At 41.4% G+C, this 18,584-nt stretch overlaps 1 protein-coding gene across 1 annotated transcript in view; it reads left to right on the top strand.

The window, feature by feature from the left end:
- The window catches only part of LOC121455577 (hedgehog interacting protein), an 87,600-nt gene extending 71,176 nt beyond the window's left edge, over positions 1–16,424 (top strand). Inside the window, exons 12-13 of the mRNA XM_041663176.1 lie at positions 11,856–12,004; positions 14,047–16,424. Of these exons, the coding sequence (XP_041519110.1) occupies positions 11,856–12,004; positions 14,047–14,240 (343 nt within the window). The 3' untranslated portion in view covers positions 14,241–16,424. The remainder of the gene's footprint in view (positions 1–11,855; positions 12,005–14,046) is intronic.
- Positions 16,425–18,584: the final 2,160 nt, after the last annotated feature.

The following is an 18,584-nucleotide window of genomic DNA, read 5'->3' as shown; positions in this document are numbered from 1 at the left end:
GAGCGAACATTCTACCCTTCCCACGACAGAGGACTGCACTTGACCTTGACGGATTTGAAAAGCTCATTCATATCATTCTTGTCCACAGAGAGCTGGCCTAGACTTGTGGAATCAACATTCCCGGTTAAAAGTCAGGGAGGACAGTGGCTTCAGCTCTCATGTTAGAAAAGCAACAAAACCTTTAATTTTGAGAAAACGAGACATGTTCTAGCAGACATCGTCCTTCTAGCACAATTCCTGTTAGATAAACAAGATAGTCTATTTTAACAGCTCAACAAATGAGCCTTGTTTCAAAACTCACAGTTCCTAGCATTCAGGAAGAGTGTTTGACGGGGCAAAGGAAAACTAAAGGAATATTTTGCTACTCACTTCAGCAAAAGGAAGGTTGGACGTTTTCATATTTTAAAGAGTATATTTTGATGGCTTAGTAGATAAAATGTTGCCTTGAAAGCACAAGGACAAGAGTTCAGATCCCCAGAACCCACGTCAGTGTGGAATGGGCAAGGTGGCTACACACTATCCAACATCCGGGGAGGAAGACCCAAGGCAGCCCCAGGGCAGATTGTCTGGCTCGCTCAGCCAAATGAGTGAGTTCCTGGTTCAGAGACCCAGTTCCGGTAAATGAAGCTGAAAATGATCAAGGAAGATACTCAGTGTTAGCATCTGGCCTCCTCACACACATATACACATGTGTGCATACACACATGTACCCACATACATGTGAACAAGCATACACAGATATATGCTTAAAATACGTGTGTGTACCTGCTGCTGTTCCCTCCCTAGCTACCCCTCTCAATGTTGGCACGCACAGTTCTCCCGATGTTACAATCATCGCGTATCAGTCACGTCTTTCAAACATGAGAGTTGAACTTTCAGAAACTGTTAAAATTACACGCAGCCACATGGATGTTGTCCATACAGACCCTAATCATTCTTATAGATACAATTAGTGGCAAACTAACTAGTACTCTTTACTCATCAACACTATGCTGCAAACTTCAAACTCCTTTGAAGTCTTTTTCAATGGAATCAATTTTAAGGATCAGAAAAGTTAGCCCACGGCATTCAGCTCTTACAATCGTTTGTAAACTGTCGATTTGTGTTTTCCTGGGAAAGTCGTGGACTAGTGACTGATCGGACTACCTTTTCTATAACCATAAAACATTCCCTTTCCTGAGAAAACTACAGGTTAGCACTGGCCACTGCACAGCAAGGAGACCAAGAGAAACGGGGAGCAGTCTCCATCCCCCGCTCACCGCTGAGAGCGTGACCTCACTCCTTCACAGCCAGAGGCATGCTTGCCATTCCGTCAGTAGTGGCAGCGGCTATTCCTCTTTATGTGTGAAATCGGTGTCTTCTTTGAGAAAAGAAATGAAAAGCTATCAGACACCCAGGAGAGTGCTGAAACTGGCAACATTGCAAAGACAAAGCAAGCCAGTGTGAAGCAGTAACACAGAGCGCTCGAGTGACCTGCAGCGCAGGCGTGGGATTTCACCCGGACCTGTGGCAATTAGTTTCCCAATGGTCACTGTTGCTCCATTATGCTGTCAGGATTGATCAGCTTCTGAAGCTTCCCCTAGTAGGGTAATGAATTCCCCCTACCTTGCCCGCACCCCCCTCCACACTCAAATCTCTCTTGAGCTGGATTGTTTAGTCTGTTGGTGAGTAGAGGTGAATTTTACACCTTTAATCTATTATTAGGATCTAATTATCAGGGTTGCCATGAGTGACCTTGGCTTTGTGATCCCAGGGCCCCCTCTAGTAGGGTGGTCTCAGAGTGACATTCCCAAAGGCCTGGCTTCTCATTATTGGCCTGTTTCTGGTGATTCATGTCATGTGTGGGGCCAGGGTTAAGATCTGTGTTTGCTTTGCCGAGATGGGGGAAGTAATAGAATCCCGAAGACCCATCCTCCTACACAGGCGGCAGCGTATTCTAACTGAAGCGGGTGGGAGAAGCTAATGTTTTCATCAGTGTTTGTTGGGAGCCTCTTACTGTTTTGATGTGAATGCCAGTGATTATTATTACAGTGTTTTCCCAAGAGGGACTGGTATATAAGCAGACACTCTGGACAGACAGGATTATTTGGGGCAACACAAGTTAATTGTTAGCATAGGCATGCTCAAGAGGTCAGGAAGAGTAGAAGTATTTTTCTAAAAGAAAGATATTTTTTCAAGGAAGAACATCACCAAATTTAAATATTCGTATGTATGCATATATAGTTATTCCTTGTTATTTCAAAAGTCTAACTCAGACTGAACAGTTAAGTTCACTATCTTCCTATAGAGACACCCCTAGACTTCTTACAATATTTTCAAAACAGCTTTCATATGCCAACTGATTTATGACCCTGGAAGAGAAAATTGCAATTTGTTATAATTTTATATAAGGTATCATGGAAGTTACATACTTATCATAGTATTTATACTATATTTTCTTACACACACGCACACACACACACACACACACACGAAGTTAGAAATAAAATGTAATAACTCTTAACCAAATTTGGCAAAACCTATGAGGTTCCAGGATTGTCCCTCCAGTTGGTGAGAACAGTTTGGTCTAGGCTGTAAACTGAAGAATCATTTTGTAAGTTTTAATTTATTTTCAGTGTAACAGCTCCTTAAAAGAAGGTGTTTTAGAAAAAGTAAAGGCCATTAAATTTTAATTAATTAACTTATATGTTAGTGTATAAAATAATGGGGCTTCTTGTACATTTTATACTCATATGTATTTGTATGTTGCTTCTCTCATTGCCTTTCTTCCGTCCCCTCTCCCCTCCAAGTGGTCATCATTTATAATGAAAATTTGGAAATAAAAAACAGCCAGTTTCCCTTAGTTATCTAGGGAAGAGCCTTCCCTGGGTAGACAGGACAAGAATGGATTTGTCAGGACTGGAAAGATGGCTCTGAGGTTAAGAGTACTTACTAGCTGCTCCTCCCGAGGTCATGGTTCAGTTCCCAGCACCCAGTTGGCATCTCACAACTGTCTGTAACTCCAGTCCCAGGGGATTCAATACCTTCCTTTTAGCCTCTGTGTGTACCAATCATAATGAGGTGCATAGATCTACATACAGACAAAATATCCATACACATAAAAATACTATTTTTACAAAAAGTCAGGCAGTGATGGTGCATGCCTTTAATTCCAGCACTCAGGAGGAAGAGGCAGGTGGATCTCTGGGAGTTTGAGGCCAGCCTGGCCTACAGAGCTGCTTCAAGGACAGCTAGGGCTAGACACAGAAACCCAGTTTCGAGAAACCAAAAAAATAAAAATGGATTTGTTTTATGCCAAAACACTAACCACTTCAAGGATATCTTCAAAGTTGGGAAGTTGCCTCCTATGTCAGAATGGAGTTTGGATCAAGTCAACAGCTCAGACAATTTTGGGTCCCCAAACTCTCTTGTACTCAGTTCAGTGTGCCCCATGATCTGCCCTTGGAGGCTCCATCAGCTGACATACCAGGGGGCAGGTTAGACGCACTGAGCATACAATTTGGGCAGTGGATCTCCTTGAAGCTGAACAGCACACGGATTGCTGTTGTGCTGTGTCCTGGGCCCATCAGAGACTTGCCCATGACCATTGCCTCTTGCCTCTCACGTCCATGGCTTCTGACGTGAGATGGATAGTGTATTTAAAGTGTATTCTAATCTCTAGTCTTGTCAGGCCTCATTCTTGGCATTCCATAATCATTTTCAGGTGATTTCTCAACTTTTAAGTTTCTCTCACTTCTAAAATTAGGATGCAGGTGTCCACAGAGCTTACCGAAGCTCCGAACAAATGCTCTCGGGGCGTCATTCCTTACGTGCTTGCTCTTTATGAACTCTTCTCAAACTTAACCAAATGTTGGGGTGGGGGGCAGTGAGGTGGCTCAGCAGGCAAAGATACTTGCAGCACAAGCCTGATACCTGAGTTCGAGTCCCATAATCTAAAGACAGAAGGAGAGAAGGCAGTCTACAAAATGGTTCTCGGAACTCCAAATAGGAACTGTGACATGAAACCCTGCACACTCAAATAATTGACTGCATGAATAAATAAATAAATAAAATGAAAAAGAATCAGGGTCAAACACTCTCTGGCAATGGTGGAAACTCAAAAGTCTGACACAGGTGACTTCGAAGTTTTACCACTGTAGAACACAGGACTCCAATTTTGTTTTAAATGAACTTAAACCAAAATGCCTTTGTTTTGACTTTGAGATGTTCCCAGGGCTAACTGTCCAGGAAGGTGGAAGGCCATACTCTTCCTGTTGCTCCCCTTCTCTGAGTCCACTCTTCCTGTATTTCAACACCTTGCTTAGCTCTTCTCCAACCAAGACACGGGGACTTTCCCTTTAAGAGATCTATAAATCAACAACACAAATTCCAAGCTTGAGAGGTCATCCTTCAGAAGGCTGTGTCCCCAAACTCCTCTGTGACCAGTATCAAAACCTATTTCTCTGCTGCCTCTCCATGCCCATGAGGTGCCACTTACTAACCCTGTTTTGATAGTTTTTTTCTTAATCACTTCATCCTACCTCATTATGCAGGATGCTGAAGTCTTGCTTAAAAAATCACAAGGGTACGCCAGTCCTATTCACCCTTTGCGCATGTCTGGGAGTTCACTGGCAGCTCTGTCATCCTAAAGAAACTTCTGCATCATAGAGCAGCTTTCGTCCAATAAGCCAGTGGAGTCCCAATTCATCAGTCAGTTTTATGCAAGTGGCCCCCTAAGCTGATAAATTACCACAGTGCCTGTTGACCCAGCTGCCAAGTCCTCTTGCGGCAGGTGGTGTTTTCGTGGCCACCCTGACAGTAATACAAACTGTTTAGCGGCTCCATTGACCTTGCAGCTATTAACTGGGATACAGGATCCACAGGGGACTAGTTCCCAAACAGGGCGGAATTTCTTAACACCAGGGGTCATGAACAAGTATATGCCCTATAAAAATCCATCCAGCATGGTCAATTTGAAGTCTAAAAGACAGGCAAGCATTTTCCACATTTTTGCTATTATTTTTATTATGTATATCAGATAACCAAAACTGCGTGTACACTTATCTCCCTGCATTTCTTTTCATTACTGATAAAGTTAATTTCATGTGTAGTTTTTTTTTTTTTTAAATGTCCTTTTGGCTAGCAAATCTTTCTAAGCTGCCATGGATCATCTGAAAATTTAAAGATGTTTTATTTTTCAAAACAGGCAAAATCAAGGTCAAAACTTCTAATGAATGGATTATCGTGATTGCATAATCTATTGTAACAATTTTGATATGACTAAAATCTTCTCAAACTTTAACAAGATTTGTGTATGTGTACATGTGTGTATTTACAGGCAGACTTAGACAGACATATGTGATCCCTGCAGTATTGCACATGTGTACATGTGTGTATTTACAGGCAGACTTAGACATGTGTGATCCCTGCAGTATTGCACAGAACCTTTACCTGCTTCACAGCAAAGTCTTGCATAACCTAGGAAAAACTAGTATGTCCGTGTTATTTTAAATACTGTTCAGGTCCTATTTTTGAAAACAATCATGCCTTTATTCAAAATGATGAAAGATTTATATTTATAAAATGCTAAGCTAATTCTGCTTCTCCCCCTCTTGAAGTTTCCCCTGATTTTGTAGCCATCATGATGAATCTAAACTGCTTTCCCTAGCTCTGTTAGTTCACAATTAACTGACCAACAAGAACTGGAGATGTTTACAGTGCACACACGCCCCCAAGACTTACCCTTGGGGGATTTGTTTCAAGAACCCTACTGGGTGCCTGCAACTGCAGATGGCATCTACCCTATGAGCATTTCTCCAGCACACGCCCATGGTAAAGGTTAACACAGAAGTTAGGAGCAGAGAGAGTCGCAGCGATGACTCACAGTGAAGCAGAAAACTTGTAACAGCATGCTAGAATGGCCAAGTTTAAAGCTTTACTGGTTCATTTCTGAAATTTTCCATTAGCATTTTTGGACCACTGGAAACAAAAAAAAAACAACGCTGTAGGGATAACTTGATTTTTTATAATTATGTGAAAAATGCGAAATTATTAAGTCAAGCTAATTAGCATATCCACTAGCTCTCATACTGATTTTTATGGTAAGAACACATATAAATATATCTATATATTCCCTATATCCTATAGATTTGACATATAACCAAACATTCAAAGGAATTTTCCATTTTATTCCATTATAGTCTCTCTTAATCTATCAATTTTGAATGCTGGACCATTAATCCCTATGATAAATATACAACTGCCATGAGATTTTGACTGAATTGCCACCTACAAATGGCTTCTATTTACAAATGCTTAAAATGGAGAGTAAGAATAATGAAAAATTTATCCTTCAAAATTGGGTTCATTTACTAAGAGCTCAAGATTCTTAAAGGCATTTCTAAAATTCATATATCTTCCTTTCACCACCAGCTCCCTCTGGCTCGGTGCTAGAACCTGATAGTATTCAATCCCCTGAATATCTTACGTTCTTATTCTATTTTTATTTTTATTACGTTATCATTAGTAGTTGCCTTAGTGATCAGGTGAAAATAAAGTCCGAGCTTCCCACCCCTATGGGGATCCTGACTTGGCTCTTTGATTTTCCTTCCTCCTGAGCTCAGAGTTTCACACCCATCGCAGTTTGGTTGTGTGTGTTTCCAGTCTCCCCGAAGGCAGCGAGCTAGCTTCCTGCTCTAGTTGTGCTATTAACTGAACTGCCAAAACTCTCTCCCAACCTCCAATCCTACGATAAATCTGGAACTGTCTAGAGTCAAGAGGCTGTAAATGTGTCAAACATCAATGGTAATTTGATAAACTTGACTTCCCATCTAAAAGCAAATGGTATTATCATTCAGTTTTAACTACTTTGCCTAGAGTAAGAAATGTTACAATTTTTTTTGTTGATGGCGGGAGCAGTGGGCTGTGGCCCAGCTCCAGCATGGCTAGCTTTATACCAGAAATAACAACACACAAATTGTATTCTTTTAAACACTGCTTGGCCCATTAGCTCTAGCCTCTTAATGGCTAACTCTCACATCTTGATTAACCCATTTCTAATGAGTGTAGCACCATGAGGTGGTGTGCTGTCTTACCGGAAATATTCTTAACCTGCATCCATCTCAGAGAGGAGAGCTATGGCGACTGCCTCACTTCCCTTCTTCCCAGCATTCTGTTCTGTCTACTCGACCTACCTAATTTTCTGTCCTATCAAAGGCCAAGCAGTTTCTTTATTAATTAACCAATGAAAGCAACAGATAGACAAATGACCCTCCTCCATCATTTTTTTCTTTTTAGTTTTTCAAGACAAAGTTTCTCTGTGTAGCTTTGATTGTCCTGAAACTCGCTTTGTAAGCCAGGTTAGCCCCAAACTCACATATATCCACCTGTCTGCCTCCCAAAGAATATTGGGATTAAAAGTGTGTGACACCACACTCTAAAAAAAAAAAAGAAAACAAAAAACATGATGTTTACCTCCTGATTTTCCCTGAAAATAGAGAAGCTGATGATGTAAGCTTTGGTGTGAGAGATTCCCATGCCATTGTAGATATTTGTGGGATTGAAGTAGTGACCAGACCGTAACCACATTATAGGTGTTAGTGCCACTCAGCCCTCTTAGTGAGAGTGTCAGGAAAGTTGGTGAGTCCAGGCTGTGAGGGAGAAACTTTAGACTCCAGGAACCCTCAGACTGCCCAGACCCATTTTGTTCAATGTACTTCTGAACAGAAATTTCTATATGCTGTTTAGAAATGACACAGAACGCTGAACCTAGCTGTCTAAATTATAGCTTTAGGAAACACAGTATAAGCTAAAAAGTTGCAATGGGATTACGTATAATATGACCTATGCAAGATTATAGTTATTCTTGAATTAAAGTTTACCCTCCCCGGGAGCACTTGTCGGGGACTCAGGAATGACTGGAAACTGGAATAGACTTAGGGCCTCAAAAGCGTTCAGGATCTCCAAAGAGGAGAATGCTGGTAAAAGCCAAAACAAAAACAAAAATGGCACCTTTTCCTGTTCACACAGACCCCATATTCCAAGAAGATGGCTGTTTCCCGGTCACACAGGAGAGTCCCTCTTGGTGTTGAACCTGAGCTATGCCTATGCTCCCAATGAGGAAGAGTCCTCACAGCCCAACTGAATTGATAAATTGTCAAGGGCAACTTCAAAATTGGTTACATGGTGTCTGTGGACAGTCACACATTGCTGGCCATCCTTTGCTCTCTAGAATTCTATCCTCATGAGTGCCCTGTAAAAGAAAAATGTCGCACTGACTAACCAGACCGAAGACCATCATAGGAAGAAAAGCAATTTATGTGTGCATTGACCTTGGAAGATGACACTAGGAACGAGGTTTTCACAAGATAGCACAGCACTCGGGGGTCATTTCTCTGCCTTGACTTACACAAATGGGTAACAGGCAGATCTACACCGTCATAAGCAGCTTCCCTCTCCTCCCCCTCTTGAAGCAGAGGAGCTGAGACTGCCTTTAGACACAGGGAGCAGTAAGGTGATTGCAAGGTATCACACAGTTGGGGAATCCACTAAACCATAGGATTAGCTGTCATGGCATAGCAAAATGGCTGCCGAGAACAGACTCCACCCAGTTATAAGATTCCAAAGCTTTCGGTACGGAAGCTCCTGAACACACTAATTCATAATGACTGCATTCGTTGCTTCTAGTTAGGAAATGGGCCCCCAGTTAGAAGAGCTCTTGATTCTTCCAGCCATCCTACTAACTGCCATTCATCAGAGCCTAGACTGTGAGTAACGAAGGTTTAGACAACTGATTTCTCTTAGCTGTTGAGAATGGGAGAACTATGGAAGAGGAACGGCGTCATAAATGTGACGATAGCTAGGAGACACTTTCCATGAGCTCTGCATGACTGTAAGTGACTGGAGTAAGGCAGTTCTTATATCCCCTGCCCCTTCAGGAAGTCACCAACAGAAGCCATGGGATTACCCAATCTGCTAAAACCTCTAGTGGGCCAGTATTTTATATGTAAGCTGCATTTAAGGTCTACGTGTCCGGTTTTATAAGAGAATGGATTTGAAATGTGTATACTGTTGAAAAAATTAAGAATGAGCCTTTTTTGGTGAAATGCAAAATGGATGTCAACACTACTCACTCAGAAGAAGAGGATTCCACACACGCTGACAGGAGATGTTTCATCTATTAACTTATTTCTTCATTCATTAAATTACATGGCATTAAATTAAAACCATCCCAAATCCCACTACCCAGAGACAGCCACTGCTGGCCTTTTCTAGTCACAGAAAGTCAATACAGACAGTGTGTGTTGGAAATGACCTATGTTTCCCATTGTCCCTCCTCATTCAAAGAAGTGCCCAAACCTTTGCATCACTACACAAAACCAGCCACAGCGAGTTTCTGAGAAAAATGCCTTAACTTTCTGAAAACAGTATTTTATAAATTGCAGACTGTTGGACAATTTTCAGTGATAGCCCCTCAGTGTTTTATTATCTGTCATGTCAGGAGATGAGGAAATATGTTTTTCTGACTCGAATTAAGCTTAAGAGCTGTGGGGATAGCTGTCATCACATAGACTCAGTGTATTTTTTTTTTATTGCAAGGCCAAACACCCTGTTGGCTATATTTTCTGTTTTGAAAGTTACTTCTGACTCCATTCAGTAGAACTCAGAGTCCAGAGGCTTAAAAAAAATGATTGTTTAAAAGAACAGAACTATTCAAATGATTCTAATTAGATTATATACTAAACACACAATTTTCTAGGCCAATGAAAATAATATTTGAATTAGTTGCCGTATAACAGATGCACACTATCAATTTCTGCTTAACTGTCCTCTAGGTATAGCTAGGCGGTATTTATGCACTACCTTGTCCCTCCTCCTCCTCCTTCAGTCCATGTAAAGGAGTCTGTCTATTTACTGGAAAGGAGACTGGAACCATAGCAAACATCATGGGGAGGGGAAGGAGCACGTGACTTTACCAAAGATCTTTGTCAGACTTGATCACACATCGTCCTAGAGAAATGAATTTAAATATGTTGGCTAGCCTCTTCTCTGGAGAAGGAAACAAATCCCTGTCTTCAGGATGTGCTGACCTTGACATTTTAGCCTTTGTTGTTCTAATATTGTAGCTAGTATAAAAACACATTATTTATATTAGTATATATAATGCTATAATAATATATAATAAATAAATGTAACTATACTATAAGTAAGGATTGGTAGGCAATAAAAATACAGTAAATTTTGGGGTTTTTATGGGGGGTTAGTTTTATGTTGATGACATAAAAGTTTATCAGTTGGTCAGGGTGTGGTGATAGACACTTTTAAGCACAGAACTAAAGAAAGGGAAGCAGAAGAATAATTAAAAAAATCTTTGATGGCTTAGCTTTTTCTATAAATGACAACAGTGTAGAACAATTCATACAAAATGCATGAAGTTTCACATCACAGACGATATAGTTGTGCTTGTTATTAACATTCTTTCTCTTTATAACAGGAGTTAATTAAATTATTACATACAAAAAATTAATTTGACTTTTTTATATAATTCATAAAATCTCCAGAGCTAGTTCCAGGACAGGCTCCAAAACCACAGAGAAACCCTGTCTCAAAAAACAAAAAAAAAAAACAAAACAAAACAAAAAATCTCCATTCTATATACCTTTCTTTGCATTAATAGTTTAAATTTTTACTCAGTAGCTTAAATATTCACCTATGCATGCATATTAGGATCTCTTTCGAGGAGAACAAATCAGAAGGCTGTTATCTCAAAATAAATACAAAATGATCTGGGTGCATTGGCACACAACTGTAATCCTGGTAATTGAGAGACTAAAGCAAGAGGTTTTCCAGTTAAAGTCCAATATACAAACGAATCTGAGGCAGCCCGAACTACAGTGAGACCCTTCCCCAAAAGGCAAGAAAGACAGAGACAGAGAGATGGGGAGACCCTGCCACAAATGGAGAGAGAGAATGAGAGAAAGACAGAGACAGAGAGAGACAGACAGACAAGAAAGAGAGAGATACTAAGAGGCCCTGCCCCAAAAGACAAGACTGTGGGGGACAGAGAGAAGTACAGCCATGTAGCTCAGCAGAAGAACATGCACCTAATGTGTTCAAAGCCCTGTGTGTGACCCCAAGAACCATTAAAAAGAAAGAAGAGAGAAGGGAACAGAAGGGATTCGTTCCTGTTTGTTAGGCAGCCAGTGTTCACTATGACAGACATAACCAGCCCTGGGATATTGCCAGCCAGGCCAATCACAAGAAGGAACTCCCAGGTGCTATCTATAAAAGTGTTTATGGATCGTAGTGGAAGGAAGCTTCAAAATATTCATGCCCATCTATTTTTAAAAGTGCAGTTTGAGTGCTGGCAAAAAGGCTCGGGGAGTAAAAGCCCTCGCTGAGCCAGCCTAATGGCATGAGCACCATCCCCAAAACAATGGAAAGGTGAAAAGAGAGACCTGACATCACAGGGTTGACCTCTAACCTACACACAACCATGGCACATGCACACCCATACACACACATACACACACACACACACACATCTGCGCACATGCATGCACACAAACACACATACCGTCAAATACCAATTTTAAACATTTAACATTACAGTTTCTAGAATTGTAACGAATACAAAAGAGCTATATTATTCTTCTTATGTTTTTATGGAGAACTTAAATGGTAATAAAGTTTCTTAGGCTACTTCACATCACTGGTGTGATTTTCTGTTCTCCTGAAGCTGTGAGTTGACTGTATCACTTGACAAAAAAGATCTCTTTTGAAAGCAACAAACATCCTTGGTAAGCCATAAGATCACTAAGTTTCATCATACTGGTTTTCAACTGATGTGCTATGTCAACTCTTGTTTTGGGGTGCAGACCTTTAATGCCTGAGGAATGCAGAGTCACGGTTCAACCTGCACAGACCTTGACCTCAGATTGCTCCCGGCTCTGTCGGAATGGCTACTACACCCCCACGGGCAAGTGCTGCTGCAGTCCAGGCTGGGAAGGAGACTTCTGCAGAATTGGTTAGTATTTCTGTTATCATCTGGGACACTGAAAGTGGCCCTTGGTGCCTGAGAAACTAGCATCATCAATCTCTAGAGTCATCTAGTATACAGTGGCTGGCGCTTTACGATATCTCTTTCTGAAGGTACAAATGGAACCTTTCCTGTTTTAATATGGGCTGTTCACATATTTCAGGTAATCAAAAGCATAAAAGATCTTTAAATGACTGGATCCTTTCACAAAAAAAGAAAAATGAAAACAGCACACCACAGAGTTACATTTGCAGTGTTCACACCGCTAAAGAGTTAGCGCTTGTTAAAGTCCTGGCCAAGTGCAAGCATTTTCCAGTCACCCCACCAATGCCCACTTTAGCTTCTCTGCTTGCATCTCACTGCGGCATGCTGGGAGCAGAGGTTCTCAGGGTGGCGGGGGGAGGTCTGGCTAAAAGGGGAAAGCACAGTTATCTAGGCACAGTTAAACACTCTTCTACTCTGTTCTGCCCCTGTGCCTCGTCATAAAGTGCGCAGCGGCTCAAAGGGACCAAAGCACATCTGTGTGCGAGGCTCTAGCCCTTCGCTCCATTTAGTGCTATGTTAAATGCTAATCAGTGTGAAGTTAAGAAAAATGAATAAGGGCTGGAGAGATGGCTCAGTGGTTAAGAGCACCAGCTGCCCTTTCAGAGGTCCTAGGTTCAATTCCCAGCACCAATTACAGAGGGATCTGATGCCCTCTTCTGTCCTGCACACATACAGAAGGACAGAGCACTCAGATACAAAAATAAATATAAAAGAAAAGTGAATGAACTTAGAAACTTAAATACAAATTCAGTAAGGCATGTGCACGCATTAATCAATAGTGATTTTGACCCGTACAGTCTTACACAGCAAAGTATACCCTGCCAATGAAAACCAAAATCTAAATGAATATTATTTCTCTTGACACATAAATGCTGATTTTTTTATTCTAAAGATGTATTCATTTCAAGATATATTATAATTATGACTTGTCCATCTCCCACATTGCCTAACAAAAGCAATCAATACTTAAGAGTCATATAGACAATACATATTTTAGCTTAAATTGCTTTTGCCATTTCGTAACATTACTAATATCTGATTAGAATTAGAGCGACAGATTACAACTCAGCAGAATCCAGGTAGCTATTTAGAACAAGAACATCCACTCTATGGACCAAGTCCATCTCCCTCTTGGTCAGTTGAGCACAAAATTAAGAATCAATGTACAAATGCAATGATAGTCACATGCCTGGATATTGTTCCTCACTTCTTTTTGTGTTTGATATGTACTCCTCTTAGCCCCTTGTTTCTTCATACGGCAGCCGGTTCTGTCAGCTTCATTGCACTTTGTCTAACTGCTGTGTTACCTCGAACAAATGTAGTTTAAAAAATATTTTCTGTGCATCTTCTCTGGGCAGCATGCTTAAACTGGGGGTGAACAAATTATGTTAAGTACCAATACGTTATACCGTAGGCCCTCTGCCAAGCTCTTGCACTGAGCCCAGGATGGGACTTCAGACATACTCAGAGACCAATGTGCCTGTTCATCCTGTCTTAGCATGGGAAGCAGGGATTGCCAGGGAGACCAGATGCCGGATACTGCATGCAGCTTCAGTCACAAACTGACTTTATTTCAGTGTCACAGTGCAAGTGCTCCAACAGGTGTCCCCTTTCTCAAGGCCAGCCTCTCTCCCTCCCATGCGTCCTACCCTGGAGGAAGGAATTGCTGTTGGCTGAAATGCCCCTTGGAGCAGAAGCTGAAAGGGCTGACATTTGTGTTAGTGCCAGTTCTTCAAATGACCGCAGTAGTTTCTCATGAGCCCTACTTCTCAGTGTGCTGACACCCGGACATTTAGCTTGGTTTCTGTCCCTAAAAACCTGCATGTCTGGAAACTGTCCTGCCTGCATATTCCTCTGCCCACCATTTTGTGACTGTCTTCCGCCTTCTTTTTCTACCTTTCCTTACTAATCAAATACTTGACCTCATCCGTGGATAGCTTCTGACGTGCAGATTAAGAATACTCATGTTGTTTTCTTTCTTGCAGCCAAATGTGAGCCAGCATGTCGTCACGGAGGGGTGTGTGTGAGACCCAACAAGTGTCTCTGTAAGAAAGGTTATCTTGGTCCTCAGTGTGAACAAGTGGACAGAAGCATCCGCAGAGTTGCCAGGGCAGGTATTCTGGATCAGATCATTGACATGACATCTTATTTGCTGGATCTTACAAGCTACATTGTATAGTTTCTGGGACAGTTTGAGTATTCCTTCCTGGTGGGCATTTATTTGATCTTGTCATTAAAACGAGAGACTCTCCTCCTGCTACACACTCCCGTGAGTTCATTCTCTTTCAGTAACTTAAAAGCAATTTCCAGAAATGTGCAAATTTCAGTGTGTATGTTGGCTGTTTGTTCACATACACACGTCCACATGTATGCACACACACAATACCGAAACTCAAGGTTTTGAGGGTTTTTTTTTATTTTTTAATATCTACTTCCTAGTGTGGAGTGCGTCACACAGAAGGTCCATTGCGGATTGATCACAGAATGTTTATGGCACCAGAAGATATGCTTTTAGTTCCTGGGAAATTTCTGTCTATGATTACTACCGTCAACCATAGTAGGCCTTTGAAGTGTTATTGTGCAATGTGGTGGAAATATTTTTATATTAAAGGTCTATAATAAGAGAGCATGTTTCCAAACTCCTTGGTGAATTTCCGAACAAGCAACTTGATGTTAGGTTGTCAGCTTCATTCCATGTCTATTACAGAATGTTGCGCATTTCCTGTTTTATTTGATAGATCACTCTAGCTACTTCAGCTTAACCTCAAGATGGTTTTCAAATGTTTCATGATTAAATCAGAATGACCTATTTGAAAAAGCAATCTTCCTGAATAGACCGCTTCTATTGTATATTTTGTGTAACAATAGGCACTGGGTTTGTGTTACATATTGATATTTTTTATTTTATTTTTATAATATAGACAGCACCTAGATGAAACACCTTTCCCCTGTCCTGTAAAATACTAAAGTTACATTTTCACCAGCTTAATTGGAAAGAAGGGGAGCAGGAAAGCAAACAGCCTCTAACGTGCTATGGATCCAGTCTAGCAGTGTGTCCTTACGCCGCCGTGTAATCAAGCTGGTCAGGCTGGTCAGACAGAAAAGCAAGGAAGCAGCCAGTCCTTCCAGAGCACCAGCATTGTGCACTCGTGAAGTGCTTCCGCCACAGCCAATCTGTCAATCTGAGGGATTAAAAGTTTACGGCGTGCACTCTGAATCCACCCTCCATGGAGAATGACCTGCTCGTTCATAGCCAGCTCAGGTTGTGTAAGCTGCCAAATGCAGATTCTTAGGATCCTCATTCTTGACATCACAAACTCCCAGTGCATAGGTCCCTTCAGGATGCTGGGACAACCCCCTTTGGTTCTTGCCTCGATCAATTTCCTACAAACGCTCTGTTCAGATTTTCTTAAAGAAATAATGTACTCTAAACTTAAATTACAAGCATCTGACAGGCATTTTTCTTAACAGTTTTCCATTTGCCATCTTTCCACGTTTGGGTTTTAACAGTGTGTAAGGGTTTTTGTACTACTGATTGTGATAAGCACACACCCTCTACCATGACATCCATTCCTCTGGAATCCAAATTGTAGAATCGTATAAGTGCTCAGCCCTGGATGATATTGCACACAGGCTCCCCATCCTCAGGAATATGAGTCTTAATCCTGAAACACGAACAGCAGCCTCCCGGAGAGTAGTCCTCTGTTGTTTTCAGGGAGAGAGTTGCAATTACATTGTGGATTCTAAGGAATTCTAAGGAATCCACAACGTAGAATAATTTGTTGGCTCCACTTACTCCTGTCTTCCATATATGATTACATGGGGTTCCAATGACCTCATACCAATGAAAATGGGTTGAGAAATCTTGGTGCTTAGTGAACAATAGCCTGCATTAAAAAGTGCATGCATAATTGTGCACAATTTAGCTTCAATTGACAGTCTATTCAGAGAAGTCTTGGGAGTAAATGAGCATGGAGACCAAATTGCCCTCTTACCCCAGAAGAAGGGTGGTCCCTGCCATCGCACCAGCTCTCCGTTGGCCCAGCACTGTGACAAATCTCGCAATGAACCATGCAGTAGCCTGCATCTGTAGGTGAAGAGCAACCCCTTGTCTCTGTGGCTTTTTCTTCATAGTCCTTTTACTGAATTCCATCACAGAAAGGTTTACAATTTAAACAAAAGGAAAAACTGCCCTGACCACTGTTGTATGAGCTGTGGGGCTATGTTCCGGCCGCCCCAACTCCTGGTCGCCTGGCTAGCTTTGCCCCAAAATAATTACATGGACACTGTATTCTTTTAAACACTGCTTGGTCCATTATATCTAGCCTCTTCTCGGCTAACTCTCGCACCTGGACTAGCCCATTTCTAATAATGTGTGTAGCACCCCAAGGTGCGTTTACCGGGAAGATTCTAGCCTACATCCATCCTGGGTCGGAGCTTCATCACGTGTCTGCCCGGGAGATGGGAGAGCTATCGAGTCTGAGCTCACTTCTTCCTCCCAGCATTCTGTTCTGTTTACTCCACCCACCTATGTTTTAACCTATGAGGGCCAGCCAAGCAGTTTCTTTATTTTTTTAACCAATGACCTTCCTCCATCAGACCACCATTTTTGTAAGCAGACCTTCCTATCAAATCATTCTTTATTCAGCATGGGTGACACTGACAGAAGGCAAACGTCTCATGAAGCACCCAGCTATCTAAATCTGTCAAATCGTACAGTTTTATTACACATACCCCCACTCACAGTTTGAGCAAAAACAAGAAGGATACCCCTAGAAATCCAGCAAAGTCTTAAAGCCCAAATGCTTCTTTTTACATCTTAAAGAGAAGATGTTCCATGGGTAGGCATTCTACTCAAGCAGCCTAGACAGAGCTGTTTTACATAGCTCTCTTTCAAGTGACTTAGAGATGTTATTGCCTTTCCTATAATGAGTTATCCAAATATAATACCAAATTCTCTTTATAGAAGATAGGATATTTAACCCAAGCAAAGGGTCTCTTAGACTCCATTCTTTCTGTCCTTAGGAGGAAAGTAGATAACAATGACTATAGATGACTGTGTGTTTTAGACTACATGACCGATTTCAAAATTTTCTTTGACCTCTTCCTTGAAGTTGTTTTTTTTAAAATATATGACTGGGGATTATCATAAATGATTTGTGAGAGATAGATGGGAATTGGTAAAAAAAAAAAAGTATGAGCTAAGAAAAATAAATGTTTAATCATTTAAAAGTCAAAATCTACCCATCTAACAAAGCACACAATCTAAAATGGAAGAATGTCGTTTCTGTGAACACTGCTGTGTATGACAAAGAAGTAAACAGTTACTATCCCCTGCCCATCCTAGATCTTAGCTCCAGGTACCAGCTGAGTGTGAGGTAACCCTCCTACAAGTATTGCTGCCAAACTTTTGCCCTGATTCAAAGCACATAAATCAATGATAGGAAAACTAAATATCATTAAATTGCAAAGGAGGAACATCTAGGCAAGCTCAATGATGGCAAAAATGTTTTTGTTCATACCTTTTCATGTTAGGTATTGAAAGATATTTTGCAAGCTTACTCAGAAGTTTCTACAATTTAACTGATCAGTTTCATGAAGGATGGGCAAAGAAATCTACGCATGTCTACAAAACCCAGCTAGAAAACTATTTCCTTATCATTTGCATCCCTCTGAGTAGTGATGGCTTCCCTAGTGGCTGTCTTGGGAATGGCTACAGAATAACATACTGTCATTTTGTTTGTTTCTGAACTTTGTTTTAATTATCTGAACTACAAAGGATCCAACGAGTCTATTCAGGGTGAGAAAATGAGGTAGGAGGTGGGCTGTGCAGCTGAGGTCTTTCTAAGTACACACTAATCTGCTAGGAGCCCCTGTTCTTTCTCTTAGCACAGAATAGAAGCCCAGGTTAAGTTGGTAAGGGGAGGAAGTATGCCAGTCAAGGAGGTATATCACTTTACTTTCTGAGCCTCTGTCTAGAATGTTACCTAAGTTTTCTCCACCCTCACCCTTCTCTGCTCCTCCACCCATACCTTTCTACCATCTCTCTTTGGATCTCTTCTTCCTCCACTTTCCTGCATTTTATGTTCGTTTCTCTGAACAGATGCACCACGTATGCCTGCCATGACGTTGTCCTGGGACAGATACCTATACATTCTGCTGGGGCTTGTTTTCCTTTGTTTTCTCTTCTGGAGCCACGCTGACTTAAGTTCAGTATCACTAAGGAGTAGAGAAATAGCACAGTAGGCTGGTCTGCTGCAGTCATTGAAAGAAATGACAAAAAGCACACAGATCCACCAGTGTACTTGCCCCATGCAGGTCTTCCAGCAAAGTCACTAGAAAGAGGAGGAGAGCCACTGTAGTAGAAAGCTTGAGATGACAGGAGGGACACTCCTAGCTACTTTCTATCAAAGCGACAGCCATCTCTACAGAGTCTACTTTGAAGAAAACTAATCCAAATCCATTTGGCAGGGAACTAGTGTCTTGGTGATGATGACCTCAGACACTTATCCTCCCTGCCATG

Source organism: Microtus oregoni, unplaced genomic scaffold, assembly GCF_018167655.1.
Source record: "Microtus oregoni isolate MIOR12 unplaced genomic scaffold, Mior012 000014F_ref0000157, whole genome shotgun sequence".
Lineage (NCBI taxonomy): Eukaryota > Metazoa > Chordata > Mammalia > Rodentia > Cricetidae > Microtus > Microtus oregoni.
Note: the sequence above shows the minus strand (reverse complement) of the source record. Positions and strands in the feature narration are given on the sequence as shown.